General features: G+C 46.2%; 1 protein-coding gene across 1 annotated transcript; it reads left to right on the top strand.

The window, feature by feature from the left end:
* Positions 1-8,054: 8,054 nt before the first annotated feature.
* Positions 8,055-11,699, top strand: DNAJB1 (DnaJ heat shock protein family (Hsp40) member B1). The gene is made up of 3 exons (XM_078681622.1): positions 8,055-8,463; positions 9,543-10,117; positions 10,759-11,699. Exons 1-3 carry the CDS (start codon positions 8,253-8,255, stop codon positions 10,987-10,989), a joined length of 1,017 nt encoding a protein of 338 aa, XP_078537748.1. The 5' UTR covers positions 8,055-8,252; the 3' UTR covers positions 10,990-11,699.
* Positions 11,700-13,361: the final 1,662 nt, after the last annotated feature.

Genomic DNA, 13,361 nt, shown 5'->3' with positions numbered 1-13,361 from the left:
GGGGGAGAGATCTGAAAGGGAAAACAGATCAGTGTGAGAGGGAGTGGGTGTGTGGCTAGAGAGAGACAAGAGCGATCGGAGGTAGAAGAGAGAGGGAAGAGACAGCATGGCTGGATGGAAAGATAGAGAGCGACAGAAGGGAAGAAGCAGGGCTGGTTTGAACATTTTTGCCAGTCCTGCTCTGAGTGAGCTTCCAGCTCTTTGCGGAGGTTCTGAAGTTTTGAAATCCATTAGGGATTCGTCAGGGTCCCCAGAGAACTGGAGGGCCGACTTCAGAAACCTTTTGTGGTTTGACCAAGGTAGGAGTATCCGAACTCAAGTCCATCCATGGCCGATCAGGCAGTGATGGGGTGACCGCTAGTCCCATCTCTAACCCTGCCCCCTCAGGGGCCGTGCCTCCTCTCTTGGGCGACAAACACGAATTGCTGCTTCCAACTGTGGCTTGGAGGCTGAGCCTGCCTGCCTACAGCCAGCCTTTCACACCAGATTCGCTGCCTGCAATGGAAAACCCAAAAGCGCGAGGCCAGAACTAGTTAGAGTTATGGAAATCCAGTCTACTGCCTCCGAAGATGTCCAGGGTTTCATCAGCAGGCACTTGGCATGCATACCTGGATAACAAGAAGACAATAAATTGATAATAAGTTGACAATAATTTGAAAACCATGTGATGTGGATACATTCAGGTAGAGTCATGATGGGTCATTCACATATTGAAGGATAGCCACTGATGAATAGAACATCAGCACACTTTGTAGCACTGCAGAGTGCAGGCTTGAGGTAGAGACGCAAACTGTACACTCTAGGCTATTTTCATGTTGTGTACAGTACAAACTAATGCACCGATATTGAATACAGTTAATACTTGGTTATTTGTAGCATTTATTCAGTCTAGGTAAACTTGCTGGCGAGTGTCACTCATAGTCATAATTATACTGAATTTATGAAAATGTCACACATAGCAATCTGAAACCTTGGCAGCTATGTGTGATTGGCTACTATTTTGAAGTAGTAAAAGAAAGAGATAATCAAGAGTAGGGGATGGTAGAGGAGGTATGATGGGGGGTTTAGGAAATTTAAAAAAAAAAGAAAACTTACCTGCTGGTCGCTGCCGCCTCTCCTCACAGGAACCAGGAACAGGAAGCACTCAGGATTCCAGACTGCCCTGACCAATCACAAGCCTGCTGACAGCAGCGTTGTGATTTGGTCTGAGTACCATGGTATGGCACTCAGAGAGCCATGGTATGACACTCAGAGAGGGAAAGGGAGTGTGGCAGGGCTTTAAGTCGGATGAAAAAACTGGAGAGTCTCTCAAAGGGGCATGGTTAATGTGATTAAGAGCGTGGCTTAAAAACCCGTAAGCTAACAATCTGTGTTTAGCATAATGTACCGCCCAACTTGTATTTTGCTGTTTCTGTCATTGCATCTAAATACATGATACAACAAGTAACATTATACCTACAACAAGTCAGGACTATTGGCTTTGTCAATGGTTAGTTGCATAAGAAAAATAAGCAGCAACTATGGCTTGTATATAATATTGAAAAGGCTTCCACTTAAAGCCATGGTGACAACAATGTTGCTGATCCTAAGTTTCAAAAAGAGAAGGGAAATCCAGAGAGAAAATGACTCTCTTTAAAGGATTTCACTTCCCCTACAATGCTCACCTGGCATAATGTCATGGCGTAACTTCTGCACTAGTGAGAAGTGAGGAGTGTGAGCACGCGCACATCGATGTACCTGCTGTCACTGCAGTCTGGCAAAAAAACAGGCCGCCTGTGCCAGGGCACAAAACAGAGCCCGATAGAGACCTGTTTTGAGGCCCCTTTTAAACAAGCATTAGAAATGCAATCGGGCTCGGGTTTTTTTGAGTTTGAGCTAATGGCATTGTAAATGCCAATGTATTGTTGCTATGTGTTATGGAGTGTGTTCATGTGGTGTGTACTGCCAGTGATCTCCTTGTGAGTGTGAGAATATTGCACCGTTACTGCCTGTGATGTCCTTCTTGTGAGTGTGAGAAGCTTGCACCTCTGCTGCCTGTGGTCTCCTTGTGAGTGTAAGAAGCTTGCACTGCTGCTGCCTGTGATGTCGTTCTTGTGAGTGGGAGAAGATTGCACCTCAGCTGCCTGTGGTCTCCTTGTGAGTGTAAGAAGCTTGCACAGCTGCTGCCTGTGATGTCCTACTCACTACTCTACTCTACTCACTACTCTGCACTCACTACACTACTCTACTCACTACTCTGCACTCACTACTCTACTCACTACTCTACTCACTATTCTGCACTCACTACTCACTACTCTACTCACTACTCACTACTCTACTCACTACTCACTACTCTACTCACTACTCACTACTCTGCACTCACTACTCACTACTCACTACTCTACTCACTACTCTCCACTCACTACTCTACTCACTACTCTACTCACTACTTTCTACTCACTACTCTACTCACTACTCTGCACTCACTACTTTACTCACTACTCTACTCACCTCACTACTCTACTCACTACTCTACTCACTACTCTGCACTTGCTACTCACTACTCTATTCACTACTCACTACTCTACTCACTACTCTACTCACTACTCTACTCACTACTCACTACTCTGCACTCACTACTCACCACTCTGCTCACTACTCACTACTCTGCTCACTACTCACTACTCTCCACTCTCCACTCTAATAACTTGCTTAATCTCCACTACGGCCCCCCGCGGCGGGATGCCAGGCTTTCACCTTGGGGATACCCAACACGGGTTATCTCACAGGGAAAAAGCTAGGACGGGTTCCCAAAGCAAGCGCCTTGAGACCTTGCGGTGATAAGGCACTATATAAGAACCTTTGACATTTTACATAATCAGTAGTCAAATTTTAGAACCACCCCTACACTGCAGGACTTTAAATCTAAACTAAAAATACATCTCTTTACACTGTAAGACAACTCAGAAAAAATAAAATTCCACACAAGGGCCTCACAATGCAAATATGCTTAACATTACTTTCTTTGGCAAATGTGCGCACTCTGCTGCACATTATTTCATGTGCTCATTTGTCCTTGCTGTTCTTACTCTCCAAAAGCTTATTTTTACTGTTCCTGTTATTCACTCATTGGTTTATTGTAGTACACACTCCCCAGCGACTGTCATACGTACAAATGTCTAACTGGCCTTACATGCAACCATCTCTGTTTGAAATATTACTTTGTCACTTTTTTTTTAAGCGGATAATTATCATATGCGAAGTTTCCCACAATGTCAAGTGTTGGTGCGGAATGCTGCACAGAGAAGCAGGATTGCTGCATCTCAGCAACATTGCTTTTAGTTTTTTTGCATGAATAGCATCTTAAAGACATTCACGAGCAGAGGTGCAACAGCAGAGCTTTATACTCCATCCACAAGTTACAAAATAAATAAACTGCAGGACCTAGCCTTATATATTACCATGGTTTAATATTATAGTTAGCTGAAGGAGCCAAAGAAAATTGACAGTTAGATGGCCAGTTCATATCATTCCACTCTACCTCAGCTTTGTCTGTTAACTTCTAGCATTCAAGTATCTACGTAGACCATAATTAAACTGGAGTATTAATTGCCAATTACAATGAGGAAAGATTGGTGCTCAGTCTGATCTACTGGACGTGAGTAAAACCTGCAACTCCAGTTGCGAGGCCTTTCACATTCAGCTTAGGAAAAGGCGAAACTGGTCATGACAAGTGTTTCTCGTAAGAGTCAGAACCTGTAAGGAAGTGGTTTGTCCCTCCCCCTTTAATTCTCCCTTAGATACAATAATGTACAGTATGATTCAGCTTACTGTATTTAGTAGCTTTTGTTAAAGATGCGGTATAGTTAAAACGATTTTATACTGGCATTTAAACAAATCCTGTGTAAGTGTGTATTTGTAAGGCTCGATTTACCCATACCATACAACTTAAGCAGTAGTACTTGAAGGGCAAGACCAGGTACTGCCTGGCGTCCACTGGGGAAAGATCTCCCGGTTTACATTATGTGCGTATCTATTTGTTGCAATCACAGCGACAGGAAGGCACAAGAAGGGACATTTGACACCGTGGTTGCCCTTTTTAGGCATACTGACGTGTTTGTACTGTGGGTGGGACACAAGGACAGGGCTCACTCTGGAGGCCTGTCACTTAACTCGCTGGTGGTGTCACCTCCCTCGAACGAGTGTTTACATTGGTCGAAAATGGACAGAGTCTGCTCGAGAATGCTGTAGTGGTGTGACTAAAAGTAGGCAGCTTATGGCTAAACTAACCTACACTGGCAGTGCCACTACTTGGAGCAGAGTCTCTGTCAGTAAAGTCCTTTTGATCTGAAATCCATTAAGTGAGACCTGCCAAACCAACAATGTTGCTTTGGTAATTGTTTTTTTTATAACCCTCGGGGTCTCTCCGTCAGACACACGAAATAAGCCCTCCCACCTTTACCCAACCAGACTGGAGCAGTGTATCGCCTCTACAAGGCACTCCTCCGACAGACACCTTGCCTCAAAGCGCGTGAACTCACCCACCGATCACCTCCACCCATATGCCCCAGCACTCAACCCTTCATTGTGCTGGGCCCTTGGGGAAACTTCCAGAAGGCACTAGGCTCCCGCGGAGCACCGCGGCACGGGGGGGTGACCGATTACGGCCTGTTTGGGGCAATGCTCCGGGGTGAGGCCTCCTCCTCCTCCGCACTCTCCCTCCACATGTGGATGTTTGAGACACTGATTCTGCCTGTGTGCACATGAGGAGGACGCGCGCCCGACAAACGCACTGCTCTATGGTGAACGCGCGCACACCATCTGGAATGCATTACACGGCCACCCTGACAGCTCCTAATTAAAATTAATGCACTGCCGAGCACGTAACCGCACAGAAAATGCCCAAAATGGCGCCCGACAATTACATCTGCCCAATCGCATCAAGACTACTAAAAATACATCACCGCGAGGACCAATCAACATTCAGATAATAAAAAAAACTAGCGCACTAAGGGATGTGTCTTTCCCGAGCCCTAAAGAAACCTTTTTTTTTTTTTCTTTTACAATAGGATCTCGGAGCTCGGCCCCGAGCCCTAAAAACTGCTCGTGCTCAGCACTGGTGAGACCCGGCCCACTTAAAGCCATGGAGCCTGGGCATGTTCTCCAACCTGGGTGGAGAACATGCAAAGTGCACATGAATGTTTGGCTGGCCCTCTCGGACTGGCCAAACAGTCATGTGCATAGCTGCCAAGGTTTCAGATTGCCATGTGTGACATTTTTATAATTTCAGTAAAATTACGAGTGACATTTCAACGACTATGAGTGACACTTTCTCGTAAGCAAAAATCATGCAATGAAAACAAAGGAAACTTAAAAGTACCAGAAATTACAATCATGGAAACTTCTAAATATCAGATATTACAGCCATTTGAGCAATAAGAAACTCCAAGAACTTCTTGAAACTGCTGCAGAGCACCAGAAATGGAAGGACACTAACCCTAGTACTCCCTCCTGTAACCGGACTGTATTATAAAGGAATGCATAACCATGATATTAAACAAGTTTTTCAGTACCAGTACTTTATTAAAGTTCTCTGTGCTTATGTTGACTCTTGCAAATTAAATACAATACTTACTGGATGCAACAGATAGAGCACAGAGAGCCCTAGTGGCAAAACACGCAACACACCCTGCAGTCTGAAGGTAATGTCCTCAAGTGATTAGTACTGGTACCCAAGAAGGATGACAAGACAGAGTAGCCCTGCGGCCAGTGCTGAGATTATTATTGTGAGACTGTCGGATTTTGAAATGAAATCTCAGATCATGTAAACCTCAAGGATGATGAGAGAGACCAGCCCTGCGCCTGCAGATTTTACTGTGTCTCAATTAACAGATCTCATCTTATCTGCATTGCGTAGTGCGCTCCGTGCTGTGAAGTAAGTTACAACTGTGATCATTATGAGAGAGGACAGGGGGGCCGCTGAGGAAGATGCGGCGGAGCTGACAGACACAAGTACAATAAACTAACTATGTACAGTACAGTCAGTCACTCGTGACTGGCGCGCAGCGCGTTGGCCAAAGTAAGTAAGACGCAACCGCTGTAACTAAGTAGAGTCCATCTACATCATGTTCTGAGATAATACACAAAAAAACACAGTGACTTTACTGGCCACTGTTTCCAGAAATAAACTAAACCCAGATTGATAAAACGTCCCCTTTTCACGGGCACTGTCTCGGGAAGGCTGCACTTTTCACAGGCTGGCTGAAATGATGAAAAGGAAAGTACGTGCGGGTTTTAACACAACCTTGGAAATTGGACTTGGAATTTACATTTCTGGACAACACAGCCGTATGTTTCTAGGCGGCATATTGAAGGTGTTAGATTTCTGTCCTCAGGAAAGCATTTTTTGTGAAAAGGCGGTTCAAGCTGTAAACACAGAAGATGTGCGAGTGGGGTGCGCCCTGTCAGTGACGTCACGGGTCAGTGGCAGAAATTATTTAGTCACTCACTCTGGTCTCGATCTGGCCTTAGTCCCCGGTCCCCGCTGCTCTGGCAATGTGAACGCCAAGGGTTTTATTGCGACGCTGTACACCGCAGACCGTCAGCAGTGCATCAACTCGACTCGTGGGCTCAGATTGAGTCTCCCGCCGCGTTGACCCACCTACCTCACTTCCTGGCCAATGTGACTTGAGAGAGACAGACTGAGTCTCGTGCGCAGCCTGCACTCTAATCTCCCGCCGCTTCTGCACTTCCTAGTTCCTCCGGACGTGACGGCACTACCGCGGCCGGCACATCCGGATTTAATCCTGGCCCCCTGGTGCACCACCGTGATTGATAGCTCTAAACTGCACTAGTGTATCGACTCACTGAGCGGGCAGCCCAGCACCCCTGCAGAGATGAGGAGTCTGAGGTAGCCGCGCCGGCGCCGCACCATTTGCCGCATATTCTAGTTTCCAGGGTAACAGGAGTCGGACAGCAGGCAGCTCCGCAGAGCAGAGAGATACATTGTAGCGCGCCGCTGACACTTCAGAGTTGAGAGCTCAGCTGCAGAGTCTGGTAAACTGTTTAGGCACTAGTCGGGCTGAGCAGCACCTCTCACAACAGCAGAGAGAGCCGAGGCAAGGAGCTACTGGCGCGCCTGGCACAGGTGGCAAAAATGCGTGACAATGCATTTCAGTGCGGTGATGCGGATCACCGCACTGAAATGCGTGAGCGTCACACCTGTTGCGTGACGCTTGGCAGGACTGCATGTGTACTATAGGTGCAGTAGCAGCCACTCCTCCTCCGAAACATCACAGGACCCCGGCCCCGCCCTGGCAACTGGAATACAAAAAATAAAATGATAACTTTCGTTTCTATCATATAATTTTTTTCCATTGCACTGCTTTAGAGCAATGGAATGACGCTCATCCGCCTTATCGGAGCCTCTGGTCCTGAATTGTGATCAATAGATCAATGAGGATAATCCGGGCCTCTAGTAAAGCCATAGAACTAGGGGACTTTGAAAGTGTATTGCACTTTGTCAAGACAGCGTCATTTACTCTTCTTGGTGAGTTGGGCTTTTTTTTTTTTGTTTCGAGGTTACCATGACAGTATGTAACGTCTCTAACTTTGTTCTCGAGGCATCGTTAAAGCGCAGCGCAAATCATGTCGTCTTCTGGCCAAACCATCAACGTCCGCTGCGAAAAAACAAAACACACTTGTACAAAGTGGGCTCGGCAGCATAACAACGGCGGCCATGACTAGGTCAGGTTTAACGTCCTAAGAAAGTTTACTTGACGTTGGCTTACCAGACAACCACATCTTGCCTGATCCTAACATGGCCGCAACTATCGCAATGGCAACACCTCCGACCGTCCTTAGCTTGACCCGCCCATAGTAACGCGTCTGAGTACCTTTGATTGGTGAGCCTTGTAGAAAGTGATGTGACAGAGTGCCTGATCCTAACATGGCCGCAACTATCGCATTGGCAACGCCTCCGACCGTCCTTCGCTTGACCCGCCCATAGTAACGTGTCTGAGTACCTCTGATTGGTGAGCCTTGTAGAAAGGGATGTGGCAGGGTCCCTCTGGCACGCCAATAGGGAGGCAGTCAGTGGATCCTGCTGGAAGCTTCTAGTGGAGTCTGGAAGCTTCTGTTGTGGCTCTATAAAGGGCGCGGGAGGCGGAAGGATCCAGTATTTGGGGGTGCGAGCTTGGTTGATCGCGTAACAACCTGTACTGTACTTGATCGCGAGATATTGTGACAGAGGCGCGACTCTTCTCTTAGCAACCATGGGTAAAGATTATTATAAAATCCTGGGCCTGGCTCATGGCGCCTCCGAGGAGGACATCAAGAAAGCGTATCGTAAGCAGGCGCTGCGCTACCACCCGGACAAAAACAAGGAGCCGGGCTCCGAGGACCGCTTCAAGGAGATCGCCGAGGCCTATGACGTGCTGAGCGACCCCAAAAAACGAGAGATCTTCGACAAGTACGGCGAAGAAGGTGAGTTGGCGCTGCTGGGTAGTTAAGCGGACAGGGGAGGGAGGTAGGGGTTTCAGAGCCAATGACAGTTATGGATGGGAAAGCGAGAGGACGGTCGGGGTCTGTGGAGGTTGGTGAAAGGGGCTGGCATAGTCTGGTAACAAGCGCAAGTAATGGGGGCTGTCCGTACTGGAGTAGGTCGAGGGGGCTTGTGGTGTACGTAGGTATCTACAAGGTTTCTTGTCAGAGGTATGTGTCAGGCCCCTTGTTGTTGTTGGCTGGTGGTATAGGATACTGAGCTAGGTGATCGGTTCCGTAAAAAAATCGCGAGGGAGATGATCGAAGAACATATAAGCCTTGGTGTGATCAAGTGCATAACGTAGTGGGGTGAGGGCTACTGGGTCGCAGTGCAAAGTCCCATGATCAAATGAATAGAGACTCAGTTTCTTTCTGTTCTTTGGCCCAAACCCCAGGGTTAGGATGAGGCTCACTCAGTGGTAATGTGGGCGTGGAGCAGTCTTGCACTGGGTGTGTGCCCTGCCTGTGTTGGCTTGTTCAGCTTGGCCACCTCAGCTCACCCTTAGGTTGCAGTCTGTGTTAGTGCTCCTGTTGTCTCACACTGGAAAATGTTGGCCTCACTCAGCTGATCAGACAATCCAGGCCTGTCACATTCACTGCCGTATGGGTCAGCAGTCGTGTGTAGAAGGATGAGTCTACATCTCAGCCTTCAGCACAGAAGGCATCCTTTGACACCATCTGCGAAAGAAGCTTGATTAAGTGTAGAGTTGATGACCGTTTTGAGTGGTGTCAGGGATGAAGTTATGTTGATCTGACGGGGAGAAGTCCACGTCCCTTGACAGTTGCAGAAGAAACTGTCAAGTGTGACTTTACCGTAGAAAAACCATTCTAAGCGAGCACATACGATTGTATACTGTTGGTGGTAGATAGATTGTGCTTGTTTCGAAGGAGTTTTATGTAGTACCTTGTATGTTTGAAAATCTTGTAAATGGTACCTAGCTTTAAATGCGTATTCTGCCTAAATTGTACAAGTTGCAAATGCGCGATCTACAGCAGTTCTAATAAACTCTGTTCTTTTTCAGGTCTGAAGGGCGGAGGTGGCGGTCCCGGCGGACCCAATGGTCCCTCGTTCAGTTACACTTTCCACGGCGACCCTCACGCTATGTTTTCTGAGTTCTTCGGAGGGCGCAATCCTTTTGATACGTTCTTCAGTGCCCGCAACGGCGACGAGGACATGGACGTTGATGACCCATTTGCCAGCTTTGGGATGGGCGGAATGGGTGGATTCGGTAACATGGGTTTCCCGCGGCCCCGGCAAGGACGTGACCACGGCAGCAAAAAGCAAGACCCTCCAGTGGTGCGTGAGCTTAAAGTGTCTTTAGAAGAGATCTACAGCGGCTGCACCAAGAAAATGAAGATTTCGCACAAGCGCCTGAATCCAGACGGCAGAACCGCACGCTCCGAGGACAAGATCCTAACCATAGAGATCAAGAAAGGGTGGAAAGAAGGCACGAAGATTACCTTCCCCAAGGAGGGAGATGAAACGCCCACAAACATCCCCTCCGACATAGTCTTTGTTCTGAAAGATAAACCCCATTCAGTCTTTAAGAGGGACGGCTCGGACATCATCTACCCAGCAAAAATCAGCCTTAGAGAGGTAAGAAACGGTGCCATTACAAAGAACCTCTTGGCTACTGTTGAGGAAGGGGCGGGGGTAACACTTTGTAGCTCCTATTAAACGGCCATACCCTACTAACTGCTGTGTCGCCTGCCTCAAGCCGGCCACTCATAATCTGCGGGTGTTTAGACCCCTCTCCTACTTCAGCGAGGATGGAGACCTAATCAAAGTTTCCTGAATGGACTTAAGGGGTAGGTCCAGTGCTTGAGTTGCACTGAAAGGGCAGCACGGGCCGGTAACAGTACGCCTGTTGCTGGTTATTAATACCATTCTAAATAGCTGGGGTCTAAATACATGACTGCTGATGAAATATTGTTACCACTTGTCACTCCATTGAGTTTACGATGTGGGATCAGGATTGCTAGGAAGCTTTTGATAACGATCGACTGATTTACGCCCCAATCTGGAAATGATGTCTGGGAGTAGTTAGCGAGGCCCTCTTTAGACCCATCTATTGATAGTCACACGCTAGTATTTGACTGATCGCTGTTAGCCGTGAGGGAAATGGTTAAAGTGGGTAGTTCAGGAACAGGTGTATACTTTAACCGTATAGTTGATGTTAACTGGAGGTGAAGCGAGTGATGGCACTTTAACTCAAGATGTGTTTGTGTTTCATCCAGGCGCTCTGTGGATGCACCGTCAATGCCCCGACCCTGGACTCCAGGACCATCCCGACCGTCTTCAAGGACGTCATTAAACCCGGCATGAAGCGGAGAATCCCAGGAGAAGGACTCCCACTTCCCAAAGCCCCCGAGCAGCGGGGCGACCTCATCCTCGAGTTTGAAGTGAAGTTCCCAGACCGAATCTCTCCTTCCTCGAAGGAAGTACTGGAGCGGATACTGCCCGCATAGTCCCAACAAGACAATCTAACTGGACTGTTGATGTTAGTTTATGGCCCATATCTGGCAGGAGAGGGCGCTGCACGGCCTCCTTTTAAGAAAAACTGTTTAAAAAGCAAGAGTTATAAAGACATATTCAATAGTAACATGCTTAAGCACTCTTATATTAAAACGGGTTTCATGTTAAGTTTTTACCTGCACAAGACCTGACCAAAGTTAGTCTCGGTGTGAAGCTGGGGGTTGCATTTTGGCAAGCCTTTGCTTTTCACTGATATAAAGCGGGATATTGTGACTTCACTGCTCACGGAGTGTACTTGTACATCCGCACAGTGGAGTTGTATTAATGTTTGTTGAACGCATTAAGCCTTTACGGGGATACCGTTTATCCTGACTGGATGCAGTTGAGTGAGGGGTGTTCTCAGTGAGTTGGGAAAGCACTTGTTTGTGTTCATGAAGTGTCAAAGTCGCTATCTGATGTAACTGGACCGGGAGAGGTTTTAACTTTCCCATCCTTTGCATGGACTTTTTAGGGGTTGGAATACTTTTCATTTTTTTAAAAAATCCTTTCATCTCTTGGTAATGTCCATTTTCAGATGGAAGGGCCTTTGCTTCTGTTAAAGGAGCTTCTGAGAACCGTGGACAGTGTTTATGTATATAAGTCTGTAAATCTCACCTCTTGTAAGTAATCTACTTGCAATTATTAAAATATCTTTTTTTTAAAACCGTCTTGTGTATCTTTTTGTGTTTTACTTAAGAACATTGTCAGTAAAAGGAGCACCTCTGGTACCTTGTGTAAGTGGCACATACAGAGTTATGTTCAAGAGTCTGATAGGAAACAGTTAGCGTCCTTCTTTGCAAAGACTTTGTTTATACCAAATTAAAGTGAACACCAATAAATAAGAGTTTATCCTTCTACTGTAAAGAACTTGCTCTCTAGTCGCTGAAGTGAGCAATACAGATCCCACTGTAGGTGTCTCACATTGAAATTGGTCAGGCAGATGTGTACACTGGCTCCTCATAACAGCAAGGACGATTCGTAAAACCGCAATTATAAGGGTTTGGTCGGCCGACTGGAATTATGCAATTGTGCAGCCATGGTGATTTCTGGATAGTCGAGGATTTACATTTTCCACATAATCATCTGCATAATCTGTTGATTTTAACATAAGTGGTTTCTAGGCAGCAGCATAACACGCAGTGCCTGGACTCTTCTGTAGAATGTGATGAGCCTCTCCCATATATTACAGCTGTTTGTATTTGGTTTAATGGGGAGCCTACCTGCGCCTATGCCAGTTAATCGCTCAAATGGATAAAACGTTACTGAAACACAGATGTGCTGCTGCACAGTGAAAAGCCCTGGTCAATAGTTAACTGGTCGCTTTTCTGTTGCATGTTGCTATATTTTAGTGTTAAACCAGTATGAATGTGGTGAAACCTTTGCCCAGATAGTGTCAACAAACATGCCAAAATAAGTTATTTTATCATGAAATGTACTGCATTCAGCACATAATTTGCCTTTTTTTGCTGCATAATTTAGTCATCCCTCCCACATGATTCAGCCCACCCTTGCTGTATAATTCCAGTGGCCTGAGGTTTAGGTGGCTCCTCATTCCATTCAGTTCGGTGCAATTGGTTACGCATCAGACATAAGGGCTGCTTGGGAATAGTGTTGGCTTTAATTGGTGGAGTCACTTGGATCTGCACAGTGTCAACATGTATTAAGAGGTGATGTGAGGGTCTTACTATTTGAGTTCTGGAGTATGTGCTTTTAATGGGCACTTCTACAAATGCTTTTGGGTATAGCCGTATTACTCAATTCTATTGATGTAAATGATCTACATATGCATCATGCTTTTTGCCATAATCTGGGATGTTGTCACATCATAAATGCACATGTCCTTAGTTCCACTGCATCAACTAGGATTCAGTTCTGTGACTGGCAACACACAGACATCTACAGTAATTGCATTTTCTAACTTTAGGTTGCACAATTTAAAGAGTATATGTTCCACTGATTTAGTTTAAATTGTCATTTATTTTCACTTAGTGTCTTATTTTTTATATGCAGTTAACTAACAAAAAAATACAAAATAGTTACTGAATATTTTGTTCCTTTTTAGACGCATCTTTGCATACGCCAGCCTGTTCACTGAATGTGCCTCAGGGCACTCGATTACAATTTCATATATTTTCTACACTTCAACCGTTTCATATAAATGAAGACCGCCTGGTAACAAGAAAAATAAGGTACTGCTTCCAGGCTATCCTTTTACAAGTCCTTACCGATGCATTTGCATCCTCTAGAGCAGTGGTTCCCAAACTTTTGACTCCTGAGGACCCCCATTGAGTCACCACTGGAAGCCGGGGACCCCCAAGCAATTTGT

The sequence above is a fragment of the Lissotriton helveticus genome, chromosome 1_1 (assembly GCF_964261635.1).
Source record: "Lissotriton helveticus chromosome 1_1, aLisHel1.1, whole genome shotgun sequence".
NCBI classification, from domain to species: Eukaryota; Metazoa; Chordata; class Amphibia; order Caudata; family Salamandridae; genus Lissotriton; species Lissotriton helveticus.
Note: the sequence above shows the minus strand (reverse complement) of the source record. Positions and strands in the feature narration are given on the sequence as shown.